Genomic DNA, 15,508 nt, shown 5'->3' with positions numbered 1-15,508 from the left:
TGTGTCACCCTACCCAACCTAGAAAAAGAGTAATCTCGTGCAAGCTAAGTAAAGGCTAAATGCATGCAGACCCTGAAACTGGCTGGGCTGTCGATCAAGTCGACCCACTTCCATTCTCTCTCTGTCTTCTCTTCCCCTAGAATGCTTTCTGCTCTGACCATCTGGCCAGTCTTTAGGGTTATCTGAATGCATTTCCCAAACAGAGGCTGGGTTTAGCTGGACCCTTGACACAGCAGGCTCAACAAATACATACAGCAGCGTGCAGACAGTGCCATTGAACTTACCCTATACGCTTTAATACAGGTGTTGCCCCCTTCCCAGGTCAGAGTACCAAAAACTCTAACAAGAGGTAGCTCACTTTTCCACCCAGGCCTGGCTGTCCTTCTTTCACATTCCCAAGATCCACAGGAGTTTGCGGGTTATGGCCATGCCAGGGCCAGAGGGACAGAATGTAGGCTGGTCAAAACAAGCCCAGACATACTCACGGGGTCCGTCAGCATGGCCCGGCAGTGTGAGGCCAGGGCCAAGAAGGCCAGCAGGTTGAACACAATTCCGTTGATGATGCTGTACGCGTAGTCTCTGGATGGAATCAGCATGACAAAGAGGACTACAAACTCTGCGTAGAGGACCAGGAACCAGGTAACAATGGCGCAGGCGATGCCACAGCCATCACGGATAAACCACATGGTTCCCGCAGGACCAGGGAAGGGAGGTGGGGCGCACTTCTCTGGCTGGAGGTATTCTGGTTTCCGCTCAATGTCTCGGAAGTGATGGTTGGGGGTCAGCATCATAAGTTATTCTGTCCATACTGGCATCTGAAAGGAAAGGGAGCAGAAAATGTGGTGTTAGCTCAGCAATAAGGAGACCTCCCAAGTGAGCCATGGTGTGTGTGCACAGATCTCATACAAACGCTGCCAAGGGGTGGGAATGAAAAGAGACCACACCCAAGGGCAGCCAGATCAGACAGCAGCACAGCGACGGGAGGTGGGGCTAGAGCCTAAGTCCCCTCGGCTATGAGGGCACCTCTGGGCAAATAGCCCATTCAGTTAAATCTGGGACAGCAAGTGCTGGGGACAATCTCCTGTAAAACAGAGGAGCACTGAACTGGAATGGCTTGTGAGTGACAGGGCAAAGAGGAGAGATGGTGACCGTGTATTCAATGGTTCCTAGTACAAGACACCATTTCCTCACCTGTGAGGCACTGCCCACCAGGGCTGTTGTTTCCAGAGCTAGAGGGCTTTGGGGAGGGGCTCGTGTTGAACATCCTGCATAGCTCACGGCCACGCACAAGCATTCTCTTGGTAAGACATTCTTTCCATTCGAAAAATGATGGGTAAGCAACTTTCTTCCTAAGAGCTACAACACTGACCTTTGGAGATGAAAACTAAGAACTGGGAGATGAACCAGAACAAAGTATAAGTGTAAAGTATAAGCATGAGAATGCTATAAAGAAACCCACTATTTTTATGGTTGTTTTGCTTTTTGAGACAGGGTTTCTGTGTATAATAGACCTGGCTGTTCTGGAACTTGCTATGTAAACCAGGTTGATCTCAAATTCATAGACCTACCTGCCTCTGCCTCCAGAGTGCTGGGACTAAAGGCGTGCACTAAGAGATGTAACTAAGAATCAATATTGCACACCTATTCATCCATAATGGACTGCAGGACAGAGAGAGAAGATCTCCTCTGTTCATCTCAGCTGCTAGCTTGTCGTAATACCAACCAGAACCCTCAGTGGGAAACTGATGGCTCAGTCCATTCCTGGGTATAGAAACCATGGAAAGTCACGCGTAGCACAGGTGGTGGGCAGGGGAGAGTAAGTCACTCTACAGCAGAAGAAATGACCCTGGCCCCAGGATCTTCTGAAGGCTGTTAGCACATCCTAACTAACCTCTCTAATTCTCCTTCTATGAGAAAGAACATCTGGACGGAACAGAGTATGGCCACGTAGAGTGAAATGTTGCTCAGGCTGATCATGCACATAGTTCAGCTCTGCTCCAAATGTAGCACAAGGCTGAAGACAGGTGGGCAGCTCGGTGTGCACCACATGCCTGTCTAAAGGATCATGGGAGTAACAAGTCAGAGAGACTGCTCTACAGCAGGTACCCAGTGCTGGGGACAGAGTTATGACATACAGAGTAACACAATGTTTTGGTCATCAGCCAGGATTTTCTAGATCAATCTTGTGCTTGCTCTCCAGAGGAGAGTGGCAGGCAGTTCAGTGGTGTTTGAAAAACATACAATCATTAAAAGACATAAGTTCACCTTCTGAAAACTGAACAGGACTCTATGAAAGTACAGACCAAGAGTGTCTGGGGACTGACCTGTGCTCCGCAAATTCTAAAACTCTGAATTCCATCAACTACAACCCACACTCAATAAATAGGACATATGGCACAAGAAGTCAGAAGGCCAACAGAAGAGAAGCACTCTCCAGGGACACGCTCATCACCTGTGCTCCACTGCGTTCAAGCTCACCCTGCAGATGGCCTCTGGTAGCTTTGCATGGCGATGGAGAGTTGCCCAGCAAGGCAGGTGCTGTATCAACATGCAAGCCTCAAGTATTTACTCTGAGTCTTTACAGGAAAGTTGCTGAACTCTAACTGTCAACCACTAAGTAGGAAGCAGACCACCATGACTCAGGTTCCCCTGCACTGGAGACAGTTGGTTACAAAACTCACCAGCCCTCTGACAGCACATCCTCCTGTCATAGATGGGAGGCCACTAAAAAGAAGCTTCCAGTGACACAGGCAGTTCATTTCATTCTCTTTGGCAGCTGTGCGTTCTCGGTCCTATATGCAACAATGGTGTCAAGGGACACTAAAATTTTGCACGTTGTTTTACTAAGGAATAAGCCCTTCTACACAAGAAAAGTTTCCCAGGCAACTAGGACTTCTTTCTTCCATTTTTTGCAGGGTAGGGATGGGAAGGGTTGAGACAGGGTCTTGCTATGTAGCCTTGAGTAGCCTGAAACTCACAGAGATCCACTTGCCTCTGGATAGAAAGCATATACTACCATGCCTGGCTAACTGGAACTTCTTTTGAAGCACCTGTCAATCATTTCAATCGTTAGATGGAAATCTGAAAACAAAATGTGAAAAAAGAAACAGCAGAGATCGAATGCACACTAGATGGGAATCCTGCTCCTGCCTCAGCACAACAGCCACTCACTTTCCCCAGGACGACTGAGTTAGTCCCAGCCACCAGCAACCTGTGCAGGCCCCTGCAATCCCAGTCACCAGCACCTGTGCAGGCCCCTGCAATCCCAGCATCTCTTTTGCACGGCCCTCTTCCTCTTCTGTAACTAGCCACTGTCACTTCTGTGTCTACACAGCACTCTCTGGTTACTTCAGCAAGCGGGCAAGGCTAGTAAAGATATTACTAGAGGTCTCTGTAAAGGAAGGGTGCTCCTCTGGGGTGTAAGTTTCCTTCAAGGACTCCCATGGCACCAAACAGCCCCTGGGTACATGTCCTTACTTGTCAACGAAGAGCTTTGTAATCCCAGGGCCACATCTAGGAGGCCTAGTCTGCTTCTTTTCAGGTGAAAAGGATAGATCAAGTAGGATCATGAAACTAGAATGTTCTATCTGAGACCGATCTGGGATCAAACAGTGTATAGGGGGAACTATTTTCTAGCCTTTGCTGGGAACAAGAAGCTGCTGGATGTGGAAGATCAGGAAAAGGCCCTCCTGGCAAAGTCAGGAGCCAGTGCTATGCTGAGGGTAGCTTTCCTACCCACACCCAAGAGTGCAAGCAAGATTACAGTTCTAATAACGACCCTTTTTGTATGGTATTTTGTTTGTATTCTGACAAAGTTAGCCTGGAGATCAGAGAGCAGAGCTAGCCACTAGTTAACCATAGAGGCCAGGCAGTGGTGGCACAAACCTTTAATCTCACTTGGGAGGAGGAAGCAGGAAGATCAGGAGTTCAAGGCCACTCTGGGCTGCACAAGATTGGACCAGTCTAAAAGAGAAACAGACAACGAGGTAGAGTCTCACACTTTTGATTCCAGCACTTGGGATCTCAAGCCTTTGCTCCCAAGTACTTAGGAGGGACATGCCTCCTTTAAGCCCAGCACTAGGGAGGTGGGATAGGAATATAAGGCTGGCAAAAACAGGATCTCGGCTCCTTCAGTCTGAGGATTCATGGAGATATGATCTCCCCCATTCGGTCTGAGATTTCACAGAGGAAAGAGCTAGTGATGGTTGCTCTGCTTCTCTGATCTTTCAGCTTTCACTCCCTAATATCTGATTCCAGGTTTCTATTTAATAAGACTAATTAGATTTGTGCTTCAGACCCTCCCTTTAACTAGATAAATGAACTGCAGCAAACCCCCTGCTTCTGCTTCAAAGGGGCTTAATGTAAAAAAGGTACGCGTGTCCCCTTCAGCTTCTTCCAATAACAAAGGCAGATGAAGACCCTTCTCTCTTATTGCAGTTAACCTTACAGCTCAACAGAAACTGACAAGGACCTACCTCCCCTTACTTGTCCTTGCTTCTAAGGAGCCTGCAGAACTGGTGCTCAGGTTGGAGAGGCTCTGGAGGACCACCCCCAAAACCACTCCTTGCAGGCCAATGAGACCTTCAGAGGAATTATCTCCTCTGGGGTCCCCTCCTAGTCCCTTTATCCTTCTCCTTGCCTGAAGTCTCCTCTCTTCATTCAACTCAACTCAGCATTATCTTGAAGGAGTAGCCACTGTACTGTACAGCATCCGCCTGCCAACTCCCCTGGGATGTGAGGGCAGGAATGTGGGTACCACTCTGCTCAGCTCCTCCTCCCCGATCTGGGAAGACTGGGCTCATTTATGTTCTTTTGCTGACTTACAAGTACCATTTTGTTGAGTTCTGCAGCCTGGCTCGTAGTAGGCATGAGATTTGTGCTCAAATTCAAAGTTTTTGAGTGAGTGAAGATGTCAAATAGTTGACTAACAAATAGCAAACACAACAGAGGGCAAGCAGTATTAAAACAGCAGCAAAGCAAAACCCCCACACAGAGTGAGATGAAGGCAGAATGTGAGGAGACAGAGGTGAGGAGGACCTGGCGATCTGTTGGAAAAGGCTGGCACACATAGACTATGTTGGGGTGGAGACGGAGGAGTTGTGAGGGACCACGGCACCCCATGGCAAGGCCACGCTGGCTGCTGACAGATAAGGCAGAGGAGTTCTGAAGCCAAGGAGGCCCACTAGGGCAACAGGTGCTAGCTAGTCCTATCTGGTGATATTAGCTAGTTCTATCTGGTGATACTAGCTAGTCCTATCTGGTGATATTAGCTAGTTCTATCTGGTGATACTAGGTTTTCGGTTCCTCTAAGTAGCTATCAGCTTTTCATTGAAGGACTGAGAAAAATGACCTTTTTCCTAATCTTAATTAGAGTGACCTATACTGCACTTTCTGAGCTGTTATATAGCATCAAAGGGAGCTCCCCCTCCATGGTGAATTTATTCTCACCCAGCAGAAGAATGCCTAAGGCCCAAAGAGGCAACGGAACAACGTCTGTGGCAAGAAATCATAAATCAGGGACTCAGAGAGTGGAGGAGGGTGTTCAGGAGGCTGAGTCTAAGTGTAGTACAGACATGATGTACATGCAGTGCCTGAAGTGTAGATACAGACATGTACATGCAGTGCCTGAAGAGGCCAGAGAGGGCGTCAGATCTCCTGGGGTTGAAGTTACAGGAGATCATGAGACACCTGATATGGACGATGGGAAAAAAACTCAAGATCTCTAGAACAGACACTCTTTCAGTCCCAAGACAGGATGCAGTCTTTGATGACACCAACTTTGAGATTGTGTGTGTGTGTGTGTGTGTGTGTGTGTGTGTGTGTGTGTGTGAGAGAGAGAGAGAGAGAGAGAGAGAGAGAGAGAGAGAGAGAGAGAATAAGAGAAAGACTGTAAGGAAATTAAGTAAAAATGTTCTTCTAAAGTCTTATAAACCAAAGCTTAAAATGTTTGAAATTGGTGCTAACTTTCTAAGAAACCCAACCCAAACCACCTCCAGACCAAACTGGTTCAGAGCCATGTACACAACACAGGCTCCACTGCACCTGACAGCAAGCGTGCCCCTCTATCACAGACTGGTAGACAGACAGACAGACAGACAGACAGACAGACAGACAGACAGACACAAGGCACGTGTGACAGCAAGCATGCCCCTTTATCACAGACTGGTAGACAGACAGACAGACAGACAGACAGACACAAGGCACGTGTGACAGCAAGCATGCCCCTTTATCACAGACTGGTAGACAGACAGACAGATACAAGGCATGTGTGACAGCAAGCATGCCTCTCTATCACTGACTGGTAGACAGACAGACAGACAGATACAAGGCATGTGTGACAGCAAGCGTGCCCCTCTATCACAGACTGGTAGACAGACAGACAGACACAAGGCACGTGTGACAGCAAGCATGCTCCTCTATCACAGACTGGTAGACAGACAGACAGACACAAGGCATGTGTGACAGCAAGCATGCCCCTTTATCACAGACTGGTAGACAGACAGACAGATACAAGGCATGTGTGACAGCAAGCATGCCCCTTTATCACAGACTGGTAGACAGACAGACAGACACAAGGCACGTGTGACAGCAAGCATGCCCCTTTATCACAGACTGGTAGACAGACAGACAGACAGACAGACAGACAGACAGACAGACACAAGGCACGTGTGACAGCAAGCATGCCCCTTTATCACAGACTGGTAGACAGACAGACAGACAGACACAAGGCACGTGTGACAGCAAGCATGCCCCTTTATCACAGACTGGTAGACAGACAGACAGATACAAGGCATGTGTGACAGCAAGCGTGCTCCTCTATCACAGACTGGTAGACAGACAGACAGACAGATACAAGGCATGTGTGACAGCAAGCGTGCTCCTCTATCACAGACTGGTAGACAGACAGACAGACACAAGGCATGTATGGAGCAGAGCCTGCAGCCCAGAGCTCCTGGGGCTTGATGCTGCTTGCTTCCTGAGGTGAGCTGATCATCTGTTCATAGACCGGCAGCTCCAGGGCTGAGAACGGCTGTGTGAAGGCCAGGCCCACAGGCCCTGCCCTCTGTGACCCACTACTCAGGCAGAGTCCAGCTACCGTGGCTGTGGTTACTGGATGAGGGCAAACCCCTTTCAGTCTACTACTTGGCAGCCCATGCTTTAGGGACAGGAGACAAAGGCATAAAACAATATTCTCAAAGTACACTGTAAGCATGTATGACAATTTCAAGGTATTAATAAAAATGTTATATTTAAATAGCAACAACAACAACAAAAACAAAACAAAAAACCAACCACATGCCACAGTTTTCATTCCAGCAAATACTCCCGATCCTTTTCTACTTCATCTGCTGTCCTAGAACAAGATGCAGTCGTGAAGTCATGAAATGCTTCAGACAGGTCTGATACCAAATCCTTAGAATCCCTTTTAAAGCACTGTGGAAAGATTTTGTTTCTCAAACATTACACCCACTCCTCTCCACCCACAAGTGCATTCCTCAACAGCATGAAGTGGATCTGTGTAAAGTAACACTTGGTAGCAAAAGACAATGAGCCAAGCTGGTACGGCCGCCTCAAACCTTTTGCAATTCTTTTCCCTAGTCTCAGACAAGGATCGCCTAAATATACATGCAACAACAACAATAACAACAAAACAAATATCACGATTAAACCATTTGGGTCTCTACAGGTAGAAACTGTATAGATAGCTCTGTTCCATCCACCTATGCATATCAGCAAGGTACAGGACTCCTAAACAGGAAGCTCTTGGCTAGTTCCAACGCTGAACATTTAATTCCTGTTAAAACGAGTTTCTCCCAGAGTTAAGTGACTGTCTATCATCACAGTCATTCAGAACATCATCTCAAACACTGTGGCATCTTTTCATAACTCCTGAGATGTACTTAGAGAATTAACATCAGCCTCCGTTGTTTAATGGAACTGTTTTAAGAATGTGGTATCCGACTCTTGATGGCCACTTTAGAGTCAATCATCAATTTCTTATATTTTTGGTTGTGAGCCTGGGCTTTAACGGCTGAGCCATCTTTCCAGCCCTCAATCATTGATTTCTACAAAAGCATTTATTCACAAGCAAGCCAAGCAGCTTCAAAGGTAGGTGAACGGCCTAGGTCCTAGATGCTTTGGAAGCAAATGGGAGTTGGGGGAGGAGCTGGGGGGACGGTTCAGTGGTTAAGGTACTTGTTGCTCTCGCAGAGAAGCTGGGTTAGATTGCCAGCACCTGTATCAGGTGCAAACATATACACATGCATAAATAAATTTGTATAAGTATACCAAATGTTGTGAAATGTATGTTCATTTTCTGATGAGACTCCAAAATTCCAGTAATGAACAACGAATTACTATGCTTAAAACATTTCATTAACATAACAGAATGACTCACTGAACTTTCCACAAAGGTAAGGGTGTGGCCACAGCCTGCAGGAGCAGAGGCATCTTATCTGCCAGAGAAGGTGTCCGGGCAGGCAGGCCTGGCTGTCTTGCCTTATGGGAACTCCACACAATCAGCATTGCTGCCCCTCTGCCTGCCACACTCAACCCTCAATTAACGTAAAAACAAAAGTGGAGGAGGTGTGGAAACACCACACCTGTGCCCCAAAAACTAAAATTAAAGTCCACCAAAACCAGAAAATGGTAAGCCAAGTTTCCTGTCCTGCCTCACAACTGGCCGTCTTCTTTGTTTCTGAGACAAGGTCTCAGTCTACGTTTCTGGCTGGTTCTTCCTCTGAGTGCTAAAACTGAAGGTGTACCACACACTCTGCCTTAATTCCTAGCCAGAGTTTCTTTCCACTTAACTGACCACTGAAAATGTCCAACAGACCACAGAAGATACTTCTTTAAGCTCCGGTCAGCCTGGGCCTCAACACCTGCCTTCACTCAACAATAACAAAAAGAAAAGCAAAAAAACAAGACAAAAATAAATGATTCCCTCTCCCAGAAGCCATTTCACAAGCCCTTTGAAACACAGCCTCCTGGAAACCCACGGGGACGAGCTAGCCCCTTCCAAACTTGGGCCAGCTTGTTCAGAGCTCAGAAACGAAGCTCAAGGAGTTGTTGGGGTGTCTGTGAAACGACTCACTCTCTACACTGGCTGACAGTACCTGTTGCAATCTGCTGGACTGGCTGTTAGGGCAATTGCCTTGAATTAATCCCTTGTAGGCAGTCTAATGCAGAAAGAAATGCTTCCTATTGACAACAATAAATAGTCACTGATCTAGTTACATAAGAATATATACCAATGGGTAAGACAACCTCACAGTCTGAAAAGCCCTTCATAAACAAGTGTATAATCTACTTGATAAGGAACTGTCTTCTGCCTCTCAGGGTAGTTTCCAAAAGGCTAAACTGCTGCTACATTGGGGTGGGGTTGGGGGCTGATGAAGGTAAGATGGGGCTAGGACTCTTCCCAACGGACACTAAATGTTTATTAACTGGCAGGCACCAGTGCTGCCCCATCCTCAAGTGCATTCCGTCCTGTAGGCTCTATGCCCACTTTCCTCCTTCCCTGAGAGATGAGGAAGCTGAAGCATGGAGATTCTGGCTAAGTTCACAGCTCCGGGAAGCAGCAGAGATGGGGTCCATCTCCACAGCTGGCTTTCAGCTGCTCACCACAACCACTGAATAAAACAGAAAAGGGGAGGGACGTCAAAACTGGCACCAAGGCCCTGGGTTACTTACAGCTTTGCCATCTTGCCCTCACATGGTATGAAGAACAGGCGCTATTGTGTGGGCTAGCCCCCCGCAGAAGAGTTTGAAGCCACGGGACTGAACAAAAACATTCTGGACTGATGCAGGGTCCAACATCTAGAAGACCGATCCTGCTCTAACCTAGGACGTGGGAAGGCCATGACACTTAAATCAGTAGTCAGGCTAAGACTGAATCCCTACAGTCTGCTGGGAATTACTTCCCAAGGAGCCAGTATCTGTACACAGCTTTTTTCTGAGAAAGCCCAAACAAGCAAAGGTTCCCACCTGAGGGTGCTGAGCAAGGCCCCTGGCCTCACACTGTGCCCTGTGCAGACACACAGCTACTGTGACATCATCCAAGCAAAGCCTGACTTTTGTTAAGTACTAAAAGCAGAAGCTTGCAAGGATCACTAGCCTCCAACAGGGGGTTCAGCTTTCCAGTCTTTGATGCCCACTTTATACCAGGCATCTGTAAGAAAACATAAGGAACAGCTTCAGGGGGGAACCAGAGACATTGAGGTTGGCTTCAAACTCCTGCAGTCCTCCTGCCTCAGCCTCGCCAGTTCTAGGGTCACAAAAAGGAGGGGGGGGGGCAAAGATGAAGCTAACTTAAAGGTCCTTGCAGGGATTTGATTCTGAAATCTTCTTGTCAGGGTCAAATTGAACACGTTCTTGATTTTTTTTTTTTTTGAACCAAAAGTTTAACCCTCCTTCCCTATTCAAAAGAAAGCCACTAGTAATTGTTACACTTTCCCAAGCAGTTTTAGCTTTTACAGGTATAAATAGCATTACCAAACTACATTAAACAGGGGTTGGAGCTCCGTTACTAGAGTGTTTGTTTAGCATCCAGAAAGGCCTGGGTTCAATCCCAAGTACCAAAAACCCACGTGTGGCAGCACAAGCCTGTTAATCCCGGCATTTGAGAGGTAGAGGCAGGAAAATCATCCTAGGCTACTTAGTGAGTTCCAGAACAGCCTGGGCTGCACCTGACTGCCTCAAACACCTTAACAAACAATAGCAGCAAAATAACCATCAAATATTACAAAATGATAAATGTGAGAAGCCTTTAAGTACCCAAAGTTAGGCTGGGTGTAGTGGCAATGCCTTTAATCTCAGTCTCCAGGAAGCAGAAGCAGGCAAATCTCTGAGTTCTAGGGCACTTTGGTCCACAGAGAGTTCCAGGACAGCCAGGGCTACAAACAAACAAACAAGCACTCTAAATTAAACACCATTTTGAGCCATTTTTCGGTATTTATTATTTTTAAGATAGGGTCTCACTATCTCTGCCTGACCTGTAACTCACTATGAACATCAGATTGGCCTTGAACTCACAGAGGTCTGTCTACTCAGAGTTTATTTTTTAATTCATTTATTAATTTATGTGTGTGTGCATGTATGTACACACATATCACACATGACGCATGGAAAGGTAAGAGGACAACTCATAGAAGTCATTTCTCTCCTTCTACCATGTGGGTTCTGGAGGTCAGACTCAAGTTGTTAGGCTTGTGGCTGGCACTGCTACCCTCTGAGCTATCTAGATGATATTTAAATCTTTGTACATCCAGGATCTAGACTGAGTTTTACAAGCTAGCAAGAAACTAGCTTGGGAGTAAAGTGATGCTAAAAGATTACAGAAACAAAGCAAGTCAGCAGTGAACACCACTAAAGCAGCCCAGGAGTCTGTTCACCAGATCTGTATTTTCTAACCAACCTGTCTTTCTGGATTCTGCTACTGACTTGGTCTAGAAAGAGACTTTATATGCCAAGTTCAAGACTTACGACAGCAGGACTGTGGCCAGGTGGGCACTATTCTTACTTTGTTAAGGTGAGGGATGGATCCCACACAAAGGTATCCCAGCAGCCTCCTTGCCCCGAATGTGAGACAATGTCCTCAGGCAAAAAAAAAAAAAATCCAGACTTCAATCAAGTGTTTGTGCATCCTGAAGGCTACAGTTTGGAGACTATGAAAAACATGATTTCCTAGCTTTTCTCAAGTGCTGGGATGATGAAAGCAAGGATATTTGCCCCTGGCTCTCTCACCTGACCTGGCTAAGAGTATCAGGAAATTTCCCAAGAGGAAAGCAAACCATCTTCAAAGGTGTAACTACCAGAAGCAGGTGCCAGCCTCTTCCCTTCTAGATCAACACTGAAGTATTACCCTCAGTTTAGACCTCAGACTCTGAGCACAGACTTTTTTTTTTAAAGATTTATTTATTATGTATCATACTCTGCCTGCATGTGTGCCTGCAGGCCAGAAGAGAGCACCCAATCTCATTATAGATGGTTGTGAGCCACTATATGGTTGCTGGGAATTGAATTCAGGACTTGTGGACGAGCAGTCAGTCAGTGCTCTCAACCTCTGAGCCATCTCTCCAGCCCGAGCACAGCTCTTATGTGTGTATTGTACACCTGGAAATTGGTATGTGTGACTCATTTTCTCACATATGACTTCATGAGACTCCAACAGTCAGCCCAGTTTCTTAAAATTAAACACGGCAGACCCTTCCTCTAATGGGGAATATGCGTGCTCATGTACAATTTTTCTATCACTATAATCCTAAATCACAAAATCTAGGACAAGATTATGAAAGACTGTTTATATCTAATATTCACACAAGGCCAGGCGGGACAAATGCAAAGTATGCAAAGCAAGCAGACCTTTAGGAAAAGCAGCAGCTCACTTTGTGTTCTTCTGTGAGGCTGAAGGTACAAAGGAAAAGACCTAAAATCTGGCCTTGGTCTGCCTAGGACTGGGCATAAAATACCCCCCCCTTCCCCCACACACACTCCCTGGCTGACTTTCTAAGAGTTCACAGCAGTGCTCCAGGCTCTTTTATAGCTTTAATGAACCGGGTGGGTGGGACGTATTTACTTCTGCTTTACATAATGTTATTGCTGTTAGCAGCAGCTCTTTCTCTCTTGTACCTGGTACTTGGCCTGCACAATTAGCACCTTATTACAGCCTTAATTACTAACTGGCTCAATTAAGTATTTCATTTTACCATCTGGTTCATGCACTAGCTCAAGGGCCTGAACACCTCAGCTACAATAAATCCTAAACTTCTTTTAAGCAAGTACCTGATTTTTCACGTCTTTAGGTCCATGAGGCTGTCAGGCATTCAAAGGCACTAGAACACTTCCTGAATGTTTGGCTCTCTAAGAATCTCTCAGATTCTGGAGGGCTCTTGTCTTAGCTGCTTGTGGAGTTTAGCTTTACTGTTTGCATATAACCTTTCCCTTTACCTGAAGAGGTGGGCTAAAGCAGGCACAAGACTTACATGTTTCTCTAAAGAGGATTCAAGAGAAGTGAGTTCATGTTAGAATATCCACCCTTGCTTTAGAAATTAAACCTGTGGCCTGGGGATATAACTCAATGATAGACAAACATGGGCTTTCTGCATTAAGTTTCCTGATGGATGACAGAGGCTGTGAGGGGCTATAGAAGTTGACACTTAGGACTGCAGGTTTGGGAGCCACAAAGCATCCCCTCAAATCCTGCCTCTGTTACTTACTAGTTCTGTGATCTGTGACTTTGCCTGTTTCCCAAACTGTAAAATCGTCCTCATAAGGCTCTTTGGAGAGGTGAATCTTTGTAAAGTTTTTGACACACAAAAAGCATCACCCAGCACCATAGAAAATTAATAGAGCACAGGGTTTTATAAAAGACACAGCAACAAAACACTAAGAAACAAACAAAAAAGCCAAACCAAAAAACCTGCCATCCTTGGCTCTTCTAACATGTTCTTTGAATTGCTTCAGTAAAAAAGAGCTATGGGTTGATGAGCGTTAAAGACGTCTAATGAGCTTGACAAGTATGATGAAAATGACCTGGCGGCACTGAGGAGTAACTGAAGAGAGCACCAGTGTTCTACCAGAGATTATAAATGCCACTTCTTATGTTTCCTCAGGCCTTCTGAACCTACTATCAGCCACCACCCAGAAAATTAGTCACCAAATCAGTAATGCTGACCCTTCCCCACAAAGAACCTGCTGTTGGTTGTGAGGGTACGGTGTGTGTGTGTGTGTGTGGTACTGGTGAGGGAACTTAGGGCCTTTTGCACACAATAGTGTTCTACCACTATTATGTATTTTTAAAGATATGATGAAATATTTTTCTTCCAGGAAAATGACTCCATGGTAGTCTCCGGTGTCTTTCTTTTCTGACTTTTCAACTTCTCTCTCTCATCTTCCCAACCTTCAGCTCGCCTCCCACCAGATACTACTAAAATGGCCTGTCTTCCCAATAATCTCCGGCACAGGGTACCGTAACAGGAGTCCTTGTTATTTCGCCAATTCCTCACACAGAATCTAGTTGTCCAATCAAACACACACAGAGAGATAGGGCATAGGTGCTGTATTAAGTGTGGCACCTATTCCTCCACAAAAGGAAGAAAACCTTTCCGGTTTCGCCTTTCCCAGTTACCCTGGAGGGCAAAGTTCAACCCTGCAAGAAGTCTTCTCTCGGAGCACCTGTAGTACTATGTGTGCACACAGGAAATTCATGTTCAGTCTATCAGTGGGAAAGACCATCCATTTGAGGGCTCCATTAAGAGTACCTAGGAATACAGTCAGGCACTTCCTGCTGCATTCCTCACCCACTATAGCCGCTAATCCTGTTACATCTCTAATCACCGTGTTCTGAGGCTATGCTTACAGTAGCCTTTCCCTCTGCCCTGGAAGAGTCTTTGATCAGAAGTTCCGTTTATTTGCTCAGTTAGTTGTGAGGCCAAAGAGAAGAAAAGCCTCTCTATTTTTGTTGCTGTTCTTTGAAACAGTGTCTCACTACGCAGCTCTGGCTGTCCTGGAACTCACTATGTAACGCAGACTGGCTTTGAACTCAAAGAGATCTGCCTACTACTGCCTCCCAAGCACTGGGATTAAAGACGTGTGTGGCCCGCACCTTTTATTTCTTGATGATTAAGGTGTGAAGGGTCACTTTCCTCAAAAGTAGAGCATCTGGTAAGTGAAGTGTCAAACAACTCCCCCCATTTCCCCACATCGCTCCTTTCAAACTCGGCTCATATACTATCACTCTTCCTTAAAGGGCTCCCACGATGACCCCAGCTTCACCTTGCAGGCATTTCTTTCTGGATATCCAATTTCCGTATCCTCCCAGGGTCGGTTGTCTTTCAGGCAGTTGCTCATACGCCTCCCCCAGCTATCTCCTCCATCCAGGCATTTCGAAGCGCAAGACACTCTCCCAACTCTCTCTGGGACAATACTCCAGCAACTAACTTACAAAGCCCTGGGTCACTATCTGATGACGGGCAGCAAGGGAGGAAGAGATAAGGGAGGAGAGGACAGAGAAAGATCGATCCCTGGAGTGGGGCGCGGAGTGAGCAAACTGAGAAGCCGGCGCCCCGCTCCTGGCTTCCGGACCAGAGTGACCTAACGAGGGTTCCATGGTCTCTTCAGCCATCCTAAGGACCAACTAAGGGACTTTAGGAGATGGTCCCTCACGGGCAACACGACTTCCGCCTTCCCGAGGCGTCTCACGTGCGCGAGCTCGGCTACTTCGACTCCGGCCCCAGCGCGCAAGGGTGCGCGCTTCTTGCCGAGTCCCGGCTGGGGCCCCGCGTCTCCCCCCTCCCGGGGCTTCCTCTCCGCACTGACCGTCAATCTGAAGGCAGCTCGCAGTCCCACGCCGCCAGCCGCTGCCCCTACCCCGGGTCCCAGTCTCCAGCGTCCACGATGGCTCGGGCACCGGGTTGCGCGGCTTGCCGGACTCGGCCTCACACCGGACGGCGCGCAGGAGAGGCCCATGGAGCTCCAGGCGGTGGCGGCAGCCGCGGCTGCGGGAGCG

General features: G+C 47.0%; 1 protein-coding gene across 2 annotated transcripts in view; it reads right to left on the bottom strand.

Moving 5' to 3' along the window:
* The window catches only part of Zdhhc3 (zDHHC palmitoyltransferase 3), a 45,907-nt gene extending 30,401 nt beyond the window's left edge, over positions 1-15,506 (bottom strand). Inside the window, exons 1-2 of one of the 2 annotated variants that reach the window (XM_075964041.1) lie at positions 15,319-15,506; positions 486-815 (exon numbers count right to left, since the gene is read on the bottom strand). In XM_075964041.1, coding sequence (XP_075820156.1) covers positions 486-791 — 306 coding nt within the window. In that variant the 5' untranslated portion in view covers positions 792-815; positions 15,319-15,506. The remainder of the gene's footprint in view (positions 1-485; positions 816-15,318) is intronic. The other variant, XM_075964039.1, reaches the window with a different exon arrangement.
* Positions 15,507-15,508: the final 2 nt, after the last annotated feature.

This window comes from Microtus pennsylvanicus, chromosome 3 (assembly GCF_037038515.1).
Source record: "Microtus pennsylvanicus isolate mMicPen1 chromosome 3, mMicPen1.hap1, whole genome shotgun sequence".
NCBI classification, from domain to species: Eukaryota; Metazoa; Chordata; class Mammalia; order Rodentia; family Cricetidae; genus Microtus; species Microtus pennsylvanicus.
Note: the sequence above shows the minus strand (reverse complement) of the source record. Positions and strands in the feature narration are given on the sequence as shown.